The sequence below is a fragment of the Phyllostomus discolor genome, chromosome X (genome assembly GCF_004126475.2).
Source record: "Phyllostomus discolor isolate MPI-MPIP mPhyDis1 chromosome X, mPhyDis1.pri.v3, whole genome shotgun sequence".
In the NCBI taxonomy this organism is placed as follows: domain Eukaryota; kingdom Metazoa; phylum Chordata; class Mammalia; order Chiroptera; family Phyllostomidae; genus Phyllostomus; species Phyllostomus discolor.
In genome coordinates this window covers 103,495,978-103,511,521 of record NC_050198.1, presented here as the reverse complement: position 1 = coordinate 103,511,521, position 15,544 = coordinate 103,495,978, and the positions used below count along the sequence as shown (strand labels likewise).

Here is a 15,544-nt window from a genome sequence, read left to right as displayed (position 1 = left end):
AAAATTTCTCAGCTAGATACCCAGAAGAGAATTTTCTGAGTCATATGGTTAACTCTACTGTTAGTTTTTAGAGTAACCTGGATACTGTTTTCCATGGTGGCCGTACCATCTTCCATTGCCACCATCAGTGAGTGAGGGCTCCTTTTTCTCCACAAGCTTTTCAACACTTGTTACTGTTATTACTTGTCTTCTACATAATGGCCACTCTAACGGATGTGAGGTGCTTTCTCATTGCAGTTTTGATTGTCATTTCCCTAACAGAGAGTGAACTTGAGCATCTTTTCAAATATCTGTTGGCCATTTGTATGTCTTCTTGGGATAGGTGTCTATGAGGTCCTCTGCCCATTTTTAATTGGGTCATTTGTTTTATTTGTTATTCAATTGTATGAGTTTTTTAATATATTCTGGATATTTTTGGAGACACTGTTTACAAATATCTTTTCCCATTTGGTTGGTTGCGTTTTTGTTGTCTTGACAGTTTCTTTTGCAGTGCAGAGGCTTTGGAGTTTGATATAGTCCCATTCATTTATTTTTGCTTTTGCTTCCCTTGCCTTAGAGGTCAAATACATGGAATATAAAACAGGAAGCAAAAATGAGCAAAGACAAACAAACAAACAAACAAACACTAAGAGACAGAGAACAGTGTGGCATTTATCAGAGGAAAAGAGAGTTAGGGGTTATTAAAAGGATAAAAAAGGTCAAATGGAAGGAGAACTGACTTTGGGTGGTAAATATACAAGAGGTATTATAGAATTATATACTTGAAACCTATATAATTTTGCTAAGCAATGTCACCTAATAAATCTAATTTAATTTTTTTTAAACTGAAATAACTACTATCAAATTAGAGACAATTAATAAACAAGACAACTGTAAAATTCTAGGGGAAATAATACAAATCTAGGATTCTACCCTTATATTATTTACTTATGTACTCATTCTATTGATTAAAAATCTAAACTGAAAATAGTAGAAGACACAGATATGGCTAACTATAAGAAAGACGCTATGGGCCCTGGCTGGTGTGGCTCAGTGGATTGAGTGCTGGCCTGTGAACCAAAGGGTTGCTGGTTCGATTCCCAGTCAGAGCACATGCCTGGGTTGTGGGCCAGGTCCCCAGTAGGGGGCGCACAAGAGGCAACCACCCATTGATGTTTCTCTCCCTCATTCTCTGTCCCTTCCTTTCTGTTGAAGTAATTTAAAAAATCTTTAAAAGAAAAAAAAGACGCTATGGATCTTCAGCTAGGAGACCCATGCTCATAGAATAGTCCTATTTCAAAAGAGAAAAATGAACACACATTTATGTTTTAAATTGATAAACATTCAGGATTTAAAAAAATTTGATTTCTACTTTCATACTACTATGGTTGTAAATGATGCTTGATATTGCTTTAGTCTTCTTAAAATTTTTAAGATTTGTTTTGTGGCCTAATATATGATCTATCCTAGTGAATGTCCCATGTGCACTTGAAAGGAACATGTATTCTGTTGCTTCATCATGGAATGCTCTGTGTATATTAGTTAACACCATCTTGCCATCTCATTTAATAGGTTGTTGAAAGCCTATGTTTTCTTATTGATATTCTGTCTGGACAATCTATCCATTGAATAAGTGAGGTATTAAAGTCTATTGTTATTTAAATAAACAAACAAACAAATAAATAAATAAAATGTCCTCTTGTAACATTTTTGATTAATTGCTGACTACTGATTTACTGATTCTGGTAACATCAAATTAGAATGTATGTACTTTATACATACATTTTTCCATTTGGTTTTGGGTAGGCAAGTCACATTGTCATATGTAGCATTTGGTGTACTCTAATATCGTATATATTCATGGCTAATATACAGGGTCCGGCAGAAGTAACACCTGCTTGAGTAATGGTAGGGTCATAATATGGGTGTAATCATTTATAGTTTTAATTTGAACACTTCACCTAAAGTGTCATATGGTGTGCTTCAGTGTGATAGTGTTATGTTACAGAATCGCATGCTTATGATTTTGTGATAAAACAGAGGCATTATTTGTGCTAGACCCTGTATAATAATTTGTGCGTAATATTAGACTCCACCGAATGTTACATATGGCAATGTGACAATGTTCTATGATGTTAAAGGAAAAGCAAGGGTCCCAACTCTAGAAATTTAAGTGACAATTATTATTTAACCACAGAAGAACTTTTAGGAACTCATACCTATAACAATTTTACCATAGTAATTTTAATTTAAATATCAGCAATTGTTTTTATTTCTTTCTGCCACAGTAAAATTGAATTCAACACTTTAAAAAAATTGAAAAAAGTATTACAATTGAATTTTAATACTTTCAATACTTTTTAATTAAAAATAAGATGTCTAATATGCATCCTGTTCTTATGAAACTATATCTGCCTAGTTTGCCACCTATTTTTCTATCTGTATGTAGGCATGAAGAAATGAGTAGAATAACATTCTATCAAATGTTAACACTGATATTTTTCTCAGTGGAAGAATTTCAGTGGCTTAGTTTTTTTTTCTATGCATTTTTTTGCAATGCTTAAATTATTTAAGGATGAGTGGGTATCAGTTTTACAAAAAAAAATATGAAGTCATTACTGTAAACTAACAAAAAGAATCAGGGGCCGTTATCATGGCCAGGGGAGAGAAACGGGCACGGAAGTCCGACACGTGCAATCAAAAAGCGCCCGAGAGCAGTCAGTCACTGTGAGCCTTCTGTGGGCCACAGTTTTTTGCTGCTAAATGAGAAAATGAGAAAGTTGAATGTAATGAGCTCAAAGGTTTCTTGCAGCACTAATATTAAATGATTTTAAGTGGCTAATTCCTGCATACATTTTGGAAAACATTTAAAAATAAAAGTCTCGTTCCATCCATCATCTCAAGTGTAACCAGATTTCATGAATAATATTCTTTTCATTTGGTGTAAGCTTTCACAATTTGATTATATTACAAACTGCACAGGGCCCCACAACCTTGACATTCTCAAAACACTGAATAGGCCGCTTTATCTACATCAGCATTGGAAGGGACGCCATAATGTTAATAAAAAGACAGAAAGTCCTTTTGGTAACATCACACACAGCTTCACGTGTGAGGGGAAATGCTAAATGTTGGTAATTAAGGGAAAGGGGAAAGGAAGCAAAAACTGCATATCCCAAAGCTCTCCTTCTCACTACCGAATATGCATTAAAAATAAAATAAAATACTGACAGGAGCTGTTCAGATTCCTAGGAAAATATCTGGATTTGTAGGTAAGCTCACAAGAAAATGACAAAACAACTATCATATGGATTTTCATGGATAGTGTTACTTAGCTCCAGATGGTTTCAAAACCTAGTTTGTATATGCATCTGTATTTTTTTCCACTTTCCAAAGCCTCCGTTATCTTGTCTGCGTACCTACCAAGTGGCTGGTCCTTACATTATGTTAATTAGCTGAACTGACAGCTACCAGCAGCTGGAATTTTCTGTTAATGAAAAATAGAATTTTACATGGCTCTATGATACAGCGGTATTTATCCCCATAAATTGTAATTCAGTCTCTCTGAACTTAATGCTCAAACCAGCATTTATAATGTCGAATTATATTGAAACAAAGTCATCCTATTTATTGGTGATCATATGTCAGGAGTAGCACAACCATGCTGAGATGCTAATGGAATTTTGCCAATATAAGAGTTGATAACTATATGTCTCTGGAAATTAAATGTTACAGATACCATATGATATTTAAATGTAGCCACACCAAGAGTTTAAACAAATATTAAAATGCAGCTTTCACTTAGAAAGAACTTACTTTTGCAATTATTACGGACTGAACTGGGTAACAGACAGTTGCTCCTAAAGTGGCCAGTCCCAATGGATACGCAATTTTCTTAAATCTAGAACCTAAGAAATTGAAACAAACTGTTAAATTCTTAACACATGCTACCAGAAACTTGATGCTTCTATAATTTTCATATTCTCTTTGCTCCCATTAAAGCCATCATCTTGTTAAATTACTCTTTCGGTAATAATACCAATCGAGATGCCAGCTACACGTCATTAAGGATCACAATTGAATTAATACCCATAGTTGTCATATCCAATTTAAGAGAAATATTCTCAGTCTAACATGATAATTACCTGCACAAAGGGCACTGATGATTTGTTCCTTTTTTAAAACTAGGTATTATTTCATTTCTTCAACCATGTTAAAACTTAAATGGACCTTTTTTGATTAAGTGTTTCAGGAGGTGAAAGATCCAACTAACTAATCAGCAGAGGGCTGTGAAAAGTACAGAGGTCCTTCATGTCAGTGATGTAGAATACTGAAGCACTAATTTAGTAATTGCGAGTGGCATTGAGATAATCGTTTGATTTCTAAGTGTCTCATCTAAGCATCTGAGGGTCATTTTCAAACTTCTTTGGATGGCAAAATCCTTTTCAAAATAAGTCTGAGGCACAGAATGTCATCAGGAACATCATTTATACAACTATTATACCTTGAAACCACTCTGGTTAGCCTGCGGGAGGGAGCCTGGTGTTGAGCCCTCCTCGCACAGCTTGTCCCTGTCCCTCGTACCACTCCCACAGGACCCGGGGTTCTGCACAATAGTGTGACCCCCAGCACTCTAAGCCATAGCTGAGTTCCAACAGAGTGTTGGTGCAAAAACAAAATCTATCTTCAAATGCTTGGACTCTGGTTATCTTGGACTCTGTAAATATGAGCTGAGCAATCAGAGGACAGAATTTCTAATTGAGGGTCAGTACGTTTATTCTCTGGTACAACTCTTACAATCCTTAAATGAAAAATGAAACAAGCTACCTGGTATATCAGTAAAGACTAAGGTGGAAAATACTTGGCAACGTTTCAACCTCCAGTACAGCTTTTCTTTAGAGAGAGACGGGGTTTGGTGGTATCGAATAAAAGGGTCTAGGTGTATTACAATAGGTCCTAAGTTGCTCCGTTACTCTAGTCTTGCTCACTAGTATTCTAGGATCTACAGTTTGCTCCTTGATTGCGCTGACCCACGTCTCCTCATGCAGGTTTCCCTGGCTCAGACAAGCTCCCGTGATGCACTGCTCCTAAACTGGGACACAGTTTTACCTGATGTGTCACTGTAGGTATTAAAAAGACTTACATTCATCCTCTCTTTACTTGATATGAAAGGCCAGTCTACAGCAAAATAAACTTCATTTTGGGTTCAACAGCTCTAAATACATGAGCAAGAAATAACTCTAGATATAGCCGCTAACTAGCTATTTATTATTTATCTGGAACTATGGCGGGATTCCCTTCCCCTGGACTTCTGTGTGTAATCTGTAGCCTAACGGGGTTAGACTAAACCAACAGCTTTCAAACTTTTTTAACCATGATTCATATTAAAGAAAAAAATTTACATTGACCTATCACACACACACACACACACACACACACACACACACACACATTTATTCTCATTCTCTCTTCCCCCTCCACTATTCACCCATAATAAATACTAAACAGTCTGATGTTTGCAATTCTCTTCTATTTTATTTTTCATAAATGCTTCATGAGATGAGCATGTTGACTTCACTACCTCGTAAGTGAAGGTTTGCAGTTTGAAAACCCCCGGTTATATTATTCTGGCTTTGACACTGGTTGGGGGTACCTTACAAGTGGATGATCAGTTCCTCAATGGAAACTGAGTAATGTGTTTCGGCAAATTTCCTTCAAAATTTAATTTTTTGAGTCTTCTTGTTACATATGGTAATCTTGAGTTTCGATTTTCTCCCTAATAAATACTTTATAATATGTATCCAATTAGAAGTTGTTCATAGAATCAGAATAAAAGTAGGGTATAATATTAATATTAATTATAAGGAGAGTGTAAGGTCTACTAGGATAGGATATATCTGCTAGAGTTAGAATGTTATAATATTCTTGTCATTCACATAGGTTTTGTATCTGAGTACATGCAACTAAACTGATATCTGATTCCAGATTGGTTCCGAGTGGTGACTTCCCACCCCATGTAATTTAGTTGGGGGGCAGCAACTGGCAACTGAGTTGGGGACAGAGGCTGAATGCAAGATGACCAAAGCGGCTCCTCGTCAGAGAACGGCATGAGCTTAGTAAGGGCCTGACTGAGGAGAGGAAGCAGGAATGTGTGTGAGAGGGTTTCTATAACCCGAGGCGGAAGATGGGCAAATACAAAAGGACTCCTTTCATTCAGAGTCAACGAAATTGTTGCACGTATCAAGGGTTCATTCCTTTTGTTGCCCGAGCAGTATACCTTTGTATGGATGTGCCACACTTTAGTTTGTTGTTGAAAGACATTGAGGTTGTTTCCAACTTTTGGAGATTATGAATAGGGTTGCTCTTAACATCTGTGTCCAGCTTTTTCATTTTTCGAGGATAAATCCCCAGCACTGGGATTACTGGGTCTCATGGTGAGTGTATGTTTCACTTTATGACAAGCTTTTTGTTAAACTATTTTCCAGAATGACTGCACCATTTTGTTTTCCCCAGCAGTATAAGAGAGTTTGATTGCTCTACATTCTCAAATATACTTGCCACGGTCACCCTTTTTAATTTTAGACATTCTAATAGGTCTGTAGTACTATCTCATTGTGTTTTTCATTTGCATTTCTAGTAACTAATGATGTTAAACATCTTCTGAAATAGCTATATTCTTGAAAACAAAAAAAAAAATAAAAGTAACCATGCTGTACTATAGAACCTAAATATTTTAAGGTAGCCTATCCTAATAATATTCAGTAAAGGATATGAGGTTTTCCTGTGACAGTAAAAATCAGAAATTAATATAATAGATTTGGAAAAGAGAATATTTGTATGTTTAACCCCTACCTTTTCTTGCTGACAGCAAGCCTGCCAATCCAGAAACAGTAATCACTCCCATTTTGGGCAGAAAATCTCGAGGTGGATTCTTCAGGTAAACATATGCATCTTAAGAAATCAGTTACAAATGAATATAAGTGACTTATTGCAACTGGTACGATACACAAACGTTAGAGAGAGATAAGAGCAGATGGTTTGAATACTCTTCAAACGAGCAACACAAAATAATGACTTTGAGTACCAACGTAAAGAGCTAGTTACAATAGTTCCTTGTTACAGAATTAAATCTTCCTTCCATAGCTGATTTCGTGAGATTTGTTTTCTGAATAACACAGGTTATTATTACCCTTGAATGAAAATGTGACGCTAGAGTGCATGCCTTAATATGGATTACTATGAAGCAAAGTGAAGATTGTCTAAGTATTATATACCTATAAGAGAAATGCCTCGGGCCTTATTCGCTCAAACACTGGTACGACCCAGTCACCTTAGAGCCACTGTGGCTCTTGGTTAAGACCAAGACGATCAGGATGAGAAGTGGCCTAAACAAAAAGCAGATGGGAAGTGGGCAGAAGTCCGGATTTCCTGGCCTTTTATATATTTAAATTGTATGGATTCTATGTAGTCCAAAACTGCACTCTCTTATTGTAGGCTCATTACTAGGCTGGCCAAAAAGATTGTTCAGTTTTTTTCCATAATATAAAAGACTCATTTTTCATTTTTACCAATAACTTTATTGATTTGGATATTCTGACTATGCCGGCTATCTCTCGCTATTGGCTTTAAGTGGGTAGACCCAGGGGTGCTGCTAAACATCTTCTAATGCATAAGACAGCCCCGCAGCAAAGAATCATTTGGCCAAAATGTCAACAGTAAGAAAAACTTCACAAACCAGTTTTGACACATTCGAACAATCACAGCGCCCTCTCCATACTCTGCACAAACCTGATTTTTCCCTTGAAGTGGTGTTTTTACCTTTCTTGAAATAATAATTATAATACACCAACACTTTTGTGTATGATCTTCCATATTCAACATTAAAGTGGCTGCACAAAACTTCACCAATTTTGATCACTTTTTAAAAAAATGTATGCTGATATGACAGCTATCACAACACGATATAACAAAACTGTTGCAAATGGAGTTAAGGACAACTAGAGCCACTGCACAGAAAAAAGCTAAATGAACTTTTTGGCCAACCCAATAATTAATGGCAACCAGTAATTTAATTAGATTCCTCAAGACTGATGAGGGATATAATTTGGAATTAATTCCCACATACATTAAATAATGACAATACATATACGGGTCATCAATCTGCACAGACTTAAAATTTTAGCTGCTCTTTGGGGGCTATACACATTCATTTTGACAACTGGCTTACACCAAAACTATTAGGAAGCTACATCAGCAGCCAAACACCATTATCAAACTAAAGACTCAAATACAATTGCTTTCCAACATTAAGTCAAATATCCTATGATGACTGATTGGTACAGTGTTTCCTAACGATCAAGAGCAAAATGCTATATATTTTAACAACAAACAGCACTTATTTAAAATGAGTGATGACAATGGAGATATATTTCTAATTTATGCTTTATGAGTATATAATTTAAAACAGACCTCAGTTTGAGTACAGGTGGAGCCACTTACTAGCTATGTGGTCTTGGTAATCTATTTAATCTTTCTAAAGCACAGTTTCCTCATCTGTAAAAGGGGAATAATTATGATACCAACAGTCACAAAATTGCTACCAAAAGCAAATCAGATAAATTATGTAAAAACGCTTATCATAGTGACTTAGCACATAATAATAGCCAAATAAATTACAAATACAATTGCTTTGTTATTGTTATCATAAACTGCTATGCACAGTATCTTTACAGGTGCTAAAACATGATAAGAGATAATACACCATGTTTATTTTTCTCACTTTTAAACCTTGCAAGTTAAAAAGACAACGGAACATTCGTAATTATAAATTGTTCATTCACATACCTTTTCCAAATTGTACTGTATCCATTATCCCATTTTTCACGAAGACATAAACACCCTAGGCAAAAAGGGATAAAAAAGATATCTGCATTATTGAAAATGTTGATAATTAAATAACATTTCTGAGATTTTATCAAAATGTTGATTTAGCATTGCACCCAAATCTAAACCTAACTTTCTTATTTATTCACTATGAGGATATTTGTTGAACTTAGCTTGTCTTTATTTCTTACTTTTCATTCTATTTAACATGCACAATATTTGTGCACTATTTTCTCCAAATAAACAAGTACAGTACTGCCTACGAAATCATCAGAGCAGTGCATACAAAACTTACGGCAAAAATACAAAGATTTATCATCTGATTTTATAATGGCCTAGAAAATTGAATGGAATTCAATAAAGCATAAAGAGAAACATATTTCAGCTTGGAAGCAACATCTGATTAATAAAGATGCGGCAGCAACAGCATAATGATTTGTGGAGAAAACAGCAACAAACAGCCTAAAGAAAAGTTCACCTTCTGTCTTTTTTAAGCGTGCACTGGAGTGAGGAAAAAACCTAACTATGACATTTATCTCAGGATAGAAATCATGCTACAGAAGCTAGTGTCCATACTGTTTTTAAATAGCAAGATAAATTCTCTACAAATCAAGATTAATTAACCCATGCAGGGATTAAAGCTTTCAATCAAACGTTTCCTTTTACCTGTTTCCAACTAATTCATTTTAATGCAAGAAATATTGTTACCCACATTTATTAAGTGATAAGTGCTATTTCAATTACATCAGAAGAAAAATGAAGGCATGAGTCCTGGCTGGTGTGGCTCAGTGGATTGAGCACCGGCCTATGAACCAAAGGGTCACCAGTTCCATTCCCAGTCCGGGCACGTGCCTAGGTTGTGGGCCAGGTTCCTAGTAGGGGGCGCCCGAGAGGCAACCACACAATGCCATTTCTCTCCCTCTCTTTCTCCCCCCTTCCCCTCTCTCTACAAATAAATCTTTTTTAAAAAATGGAGGCATGAAATGATTTACCCCTATTAATTGCCCATGGTCATGCTGTATTCCACTTTGAAGGAACCAGAAAACACAATCTAAGTATATGGTCTTCTTCTCTAAAATACCTGCCCTCAAGCCATGGGATTAAAATCAAAAACGAGATTTTCCCTGGCTGGTGTAGCTCAGTGGATTGAGCACGGGCTGCAAACCAAAGTGTTGCAGGTTCGATTCCCAGTCAGGGCACATGCCTGGGTTGCAGGCCATGACCCCCAGCAACCGCACATTGATGTTTCTCTCTCTCTCTCCCTCCCTTCCCTCTCTAAAAATAAATAAAAATCTTAAAAAAAATCAAAAACAAGATTTTCAAAGCAAAGAAAATAGATAGAAATGAGTATATTAGATGTGAAAGGAATGAGTTACTGCTGTTGATGTATCTTGGTATTGCTAACTTTGTCTCACATATTTCCATGGTGTCCAGAGATGCATAGGTTCATTCTGTTCATCATGTTCAGATTGTACAAACACAAACTAGACAAAGTCCCCACTGAACTACTTCTCTTTGGGGACTGTGTCGTGAGAAAATTTTCATCTTCATGTAATACCTATTGACTAATTGATTGAGAGATCATACTGTCAAAGAAACAAACTAGTCACTTATCTGGGAAAATTTTCCTTAGCCGAGTTTAGGGATTCGCTTTTTACCACCAGGGGTCACTGCTACCTCAATTTCAAAACATCAAGGAGTAGGAGTAGAAATTGAATTTTCCCTGAATGACTCTAAGTGTAATGCAGAATATAATTTGAGTCAGAAGTAATTTTTTAAGAATATATTACATCTTTAGAGAAAAGTTAGAGAGCAAACACTGTTTACATTGAAGATGAAATGCATTCAAAGGGCCCTTCTTCAACCTAATTGTTTCAGGATATTAAAGAATATAAAGGTCTTTCAGTCTTTTTGTTTTAATTGGGTGATAGTTATAATAGCAATCTAAGTATCTCTCAGGGACAATTTGCCTCACTGAAAATAACTTTGACAATACTATAGAAAATTAGGTCTCAGGAGACTAAAGTGTGAATCATCCAGCTGCTGAAATGATTCACATCTTAATTAGTTAAGATATTTCCCTCGGAGATTAAACTATTAAGAGTATGCCGTATAACTAGTATTATCAGAATTATCTGACAGGCAAAAATTTTTTAGAAATAACACCATATATTCATCAGATGTCTTAAATATACTTTGGAATGACCAGAGTTCACAGATTTGATATTTCAATCAGGTCATTAGCATTTTCTGTCTTTTTTTAAATCTTTTAAAAAGATTTTATTTATTTATTTTTATAGAGGAGAAGAGAGAGAGAAAGAGAGGGAGAGAAACATCAATGTGTGGTTGCTACTCACACGCCCCCTACTGGGGACCTGGCCCACAGCCCAGGCATATGCCCTGACTGGGAATCGAACCAGTGACCCTTTGGTTCACAAACTGGTGCTCAATCCACTGAGCCACACCAACCAGGGCTGGAATTTTCTTTCTAAAAAGAATGGATTAGAAATAAAAAGCACAAAGGGTTGCAATTGGATAGGCTATATTTGAAGTAAATCTGTACAGCTATTGGGTCAGTATGATGAAAACAATGGTACCAACATTATCACGATGACACTGACATTGGACATGCTGATGCTAATACAACTATGTTGACGTGATGATAATGAAACATCAATACTGTCCCCTGCTGGGAATGCTGATCAAAGGCTAAGTAGTAAAATAAGGTGAATTCTATTTTGGCCAATAAGTGACTATAGTCAAATTGGCCTTATGAGCTAAACAAAACAAGTGAAAATGTTGCTTAGTCAAATAAGAAAACATTCCGAAGTAATCTCAGAACTTCATGTAACAGGCCAAACATGTTTTGTAGATGCTAGGTAACATAAATGTTTGCTAAACTACTTTAATATATGAAGTAGTGGTACAGTGAATTAAATACAGCCACAAATTATTTGCTGTTACTTGTATTGAGGAGTGGCATCCCCCCGCCGCCGCCAGCCGGCCCCGCTTTAAAACTGGATTTGTCTTAGTGACTTAGCAATAGCAACCTTTAGAAGTGACTTTCTTGGACATCTGAGGACAGGTAAGAAACCTGGTGACTTCTGCCTAGGGCCTTTTGTAACATTTTCTATAGCAGCTCTGAACTGCCCATGTAAGGTATCTGGCCTCCTGGCCTGAGAGGCCACATCTAGGTGCTTTGGTCAACATTCCCAGCTGAGCCCAGCCTTCTCGCACCTGTGACAAGTTGTTTGCGATGAGAATGAAGCTGTCTTGGACCCTCTAGATCAGCCTATTCACCTCACGAATACCTTTGTGAATGACCTTTGCGAACAGCGCATGCCACAGAAGAATCGCCTGTCTGAACTCCGATCAAATTCCTGACTTGCCAAATTATAAAATATCATAGAATGGTAGTTGTTTCAAACCACTACTTTGAGGGCAGTTTGCTACACAGATTGATGGGGAACTGGAACGACTGGTACGTAATACAAAGCAGAAACCTGCAATATTGAACGATTCGAATAGACTCACCTTGCACCAGCCAATGTAACGACCGGTGGTGGTGCGGATGGAGGCAAAACCCATTTGTAAATTGCCAGGCTGCTCTTCAACATATTTAGACTGCAGAGGTGGTGAAGTGTATATGGGGAGCTGGAGGCAAAAAACAAAAGCCCAAAACACTTCATTTCAAACATAACAAAGTAGCTGAAATTACTTTTCCAATAATATGGCAGAAGAGGAGTCCTCATCAATATTCCTGCTAAAAACAACTAAAAATACTGATTATATGAGGTCTGTCCAGAAGGTATCCAGTCATGTAATATGTGAAATGGAGACATTTGTTGAAAACACAAGAAACACTGTCCATAGGACAAGGATGCCTCAGTCCCCTCCAACGTAGGTACCTTGGGACCTCACACAGTTCTCCCAGTTGCCATCAGCTGCCCATCATATTTTCCTGAATGTCATCAACAGTTTGAAATGTCTTCCCTTTCAAAGGTGATTTCAGTTTTGGGAAAAGCCAGAAGTCGTAGGGGCCAAATCTGGGCAGTAAGTGGGCTAAGTCCCCTGGGTGATTTGATGTTTTCCCAAAAACCTCTGCATGAGACATGATGCATAAGTGGGCATACTGTCATGATGAAGCTGTCAATCACCAGTGGTCCATAGTTGTGGCCTTCTGAATCATCTGAACAGTTTCCACAGAGGAATGTTCAAGCTTTATGCAAAATTGGATGCAGATTCATTGTTCTACTAACTCAGTCATTGTGAATGTGTCAGCCACACAGTACACACTGTCACTCAATGGCATCTACCGCCCCCACTGACTAGTACGGTGAAGTTGTCATTGTTCACGCATGTGCATTCGAGTCCACTCTCCTTGGCTGCCAGGTTACATGATGTTGCACAAACCGTTCTCATTATATTAACAATGGTTGGACTTTTGGGGGGCAGACCATATATATATATATATATATATATATATATATATATATATAGTTGATTACATATATATAATCAATTTATTGAGGTGACATTGGTTAATAAAATTATATAGGTTTCAGGTGCACAATTCTATGACCCATCACCTGTACACTGTACTGTGTGTTCACCACCCCAAGTCAAGTCTTCTTCCATCACCATGGGTCCCCCATACCCTCTCCTACCTCCCCCACCCCATCTTCCTCTGGTAGTCACCATACTGATTATCTGTCTCTATGAGTTTGGGGTTTGTTTTTTTTTTGCAATCCCGCTCTACTTTTTCACAAATTCCTGCAACTCCTCTGCCTCTGACAGCTGTCAGTCTCTTTTTTACCTATGAGTCTGTTTCCATTTTGTTTGTTAGAAATTAGGATTCGATTCAGTAAACTGTAAAACCACATTGAAATTAAAGTGAATGAAAGTAAATATAACTCCCAAATCAGTATTTTCCTTTGTTATTTTTTTTTGTGGTGAAAACAAGCCAATAACAAGAAAATGAGTCAAACTCCTATCACAGCAATATTATAAAAGGAAAAATCCAGTGATAGCTGACCACATATATACACAGCCCATTGCCAGCCATTGTACAGGTCAGAGTCCTTCAAATTTCATCATTTAAAAAAAACAATCACCTCATGGCTCTCCAGAGTTTTCTAATAAAGAGATATTCAGTTATATTCACCAGATGGTATTTAAGAAGGCAGGGGCATATTAATATTTTTAAATGTTTAACAAGAAGAATTGAACTAAAAAAAAAAAAAGACATTCAGGTTAGCCCCAGGTTTACCAGCACATTCAATTAAGCAGAACACCTCATTTATACAGTGTTTTGGTTATGAGAGGCTTTATTGTAAATAGATGTAAATAGACTCATAATTCATTTCACACGATAAAAGTACCTTCAGAAATTCACATCTTAAAATTCAGAAATATGCAAATTTAGGTGCTAGGGACAAATGCAAGTTACTAATCTTCCTACCTATATTTTGAGCTTTCCAAAGATGAGAGTGTCAAGGTGGGCTTAAAAACATCATCCCTCTAAGACTAAAAGAGGAGAAATACTGAGAGACAGCAAGTTAGCAGGGAAGTGAACCTATCTTGGACTGCTAATAAAAATTATTAAAACTTTACATTATTATTATTATTATTATACAGTGCTTGGAACAGCGCCTGACATGCATGCAATGGGAGCTCTGGAAATAACTTTTGTTAAATTTTATGCATGTCAGTTTGACAATGGTTTGATACTTTTCATGTATTCTGACCTATAATTCCATTTTGAGAAATTTATTCCAAAGAAATAGTTATAGATGGACATACAGACTTATGTGGAAAGTGCCTTGATAAAGCACTATTACAGTGAACAAATTACTGGACATATGCTACGTTTTCTGAAGTTATGCAAGTTGTACATCTGATAATGGTAAATTCATACAAAAGAATATTTGAGCCACCAGTAAGAATTATTTCCAATGTCATCCAAACAGTCAGTGGTAGCGTCAAGATTCTGATTCAAACCCGTGTGACTCAAGTGTACATTTCTAAGTATGTAGATAAATCTTAGTGTGACCTAAGGCTGGAAAAGAAAAACACAGAAACAACTGAATCAGTAATCACAGTTAGATAACAACAGGCTTGCATGATAAATTAGATCAACAAGATGAAAGTTAAACAGGCATATATGTACTTGCAATTGAATCCAAAAAGTCTGTATGCGTAAGTACATATAGAGAAAAGACAGAGCTTACCAGTAGCCCACAGTAAAATGTTTAATACATTTTAAGAACTGCAAGTTCACTATGTCATGCTCGAAGGTCATAAGCAACACTCATTGTGAGGACACAAAACAAAAATACATATAAAAGTGAACGTGGTCTTAGGCAGTTTCAATAGAAATACATTATTTAGAAGAGGAGAAGTCAGAGCCTGACTCTATGGAGCAGTGGTCAAAATACTTACAACTAAAGAAAATACTAATCATCCCGAATATTTTGGCAGAGAATGGTGATGATAACGATGGAACTCAAAGCTACGGACACATGAAGAATGGCTAAAGCTACTAATCTACTTATTCGGGAAGCAAAAGTTCTTAAAGTATAACTCACATCTGAAGAGTTCTTTGGTGGGAGAGAGAATTTTTCTGGAAGGTACCAATGCAAGAGATACAAGGTAAATGCTCAGATCTTATTATGGCACAGAT

At 36.6% G+C, this 15,544-nt stretch overlaps 1 protein-coding gene across 2 annotated transcripts in view; it reads right to left on the bottom strand.

The window, feature by feature from the left end:
* Positions 1-15,544, bottom strand: part of APOOL (apolipoprotein O like) — a 36,398-nt gene that overhangs the window by 10,055 nt on the left and 10,799 nt on the right. For both annotated transcript variants that reach the window (XM_036016311.1, XM_028503533.2), the window contains 4 exons: positions 12,397-12,516; positions 8,824-8,878; positions 6,832-6,930; positions 3,796-3,887 (listed from right to left, as the gene is read on the bottom strand). In XM_036016311.1, coding sequence (XP_035872204.1) covers positions 3,796-3,887; positions 6,832-6,930; positions 8,824-8,878; positions 12,397-12,516 — 366 coding nt within the window. The remainder of the gene's footprint in view (positions 1-3,795; positions 3,888-6,831; positions 6,931-8,823; positions 8,879-12,396; positions 12,517-15,544) is intronic.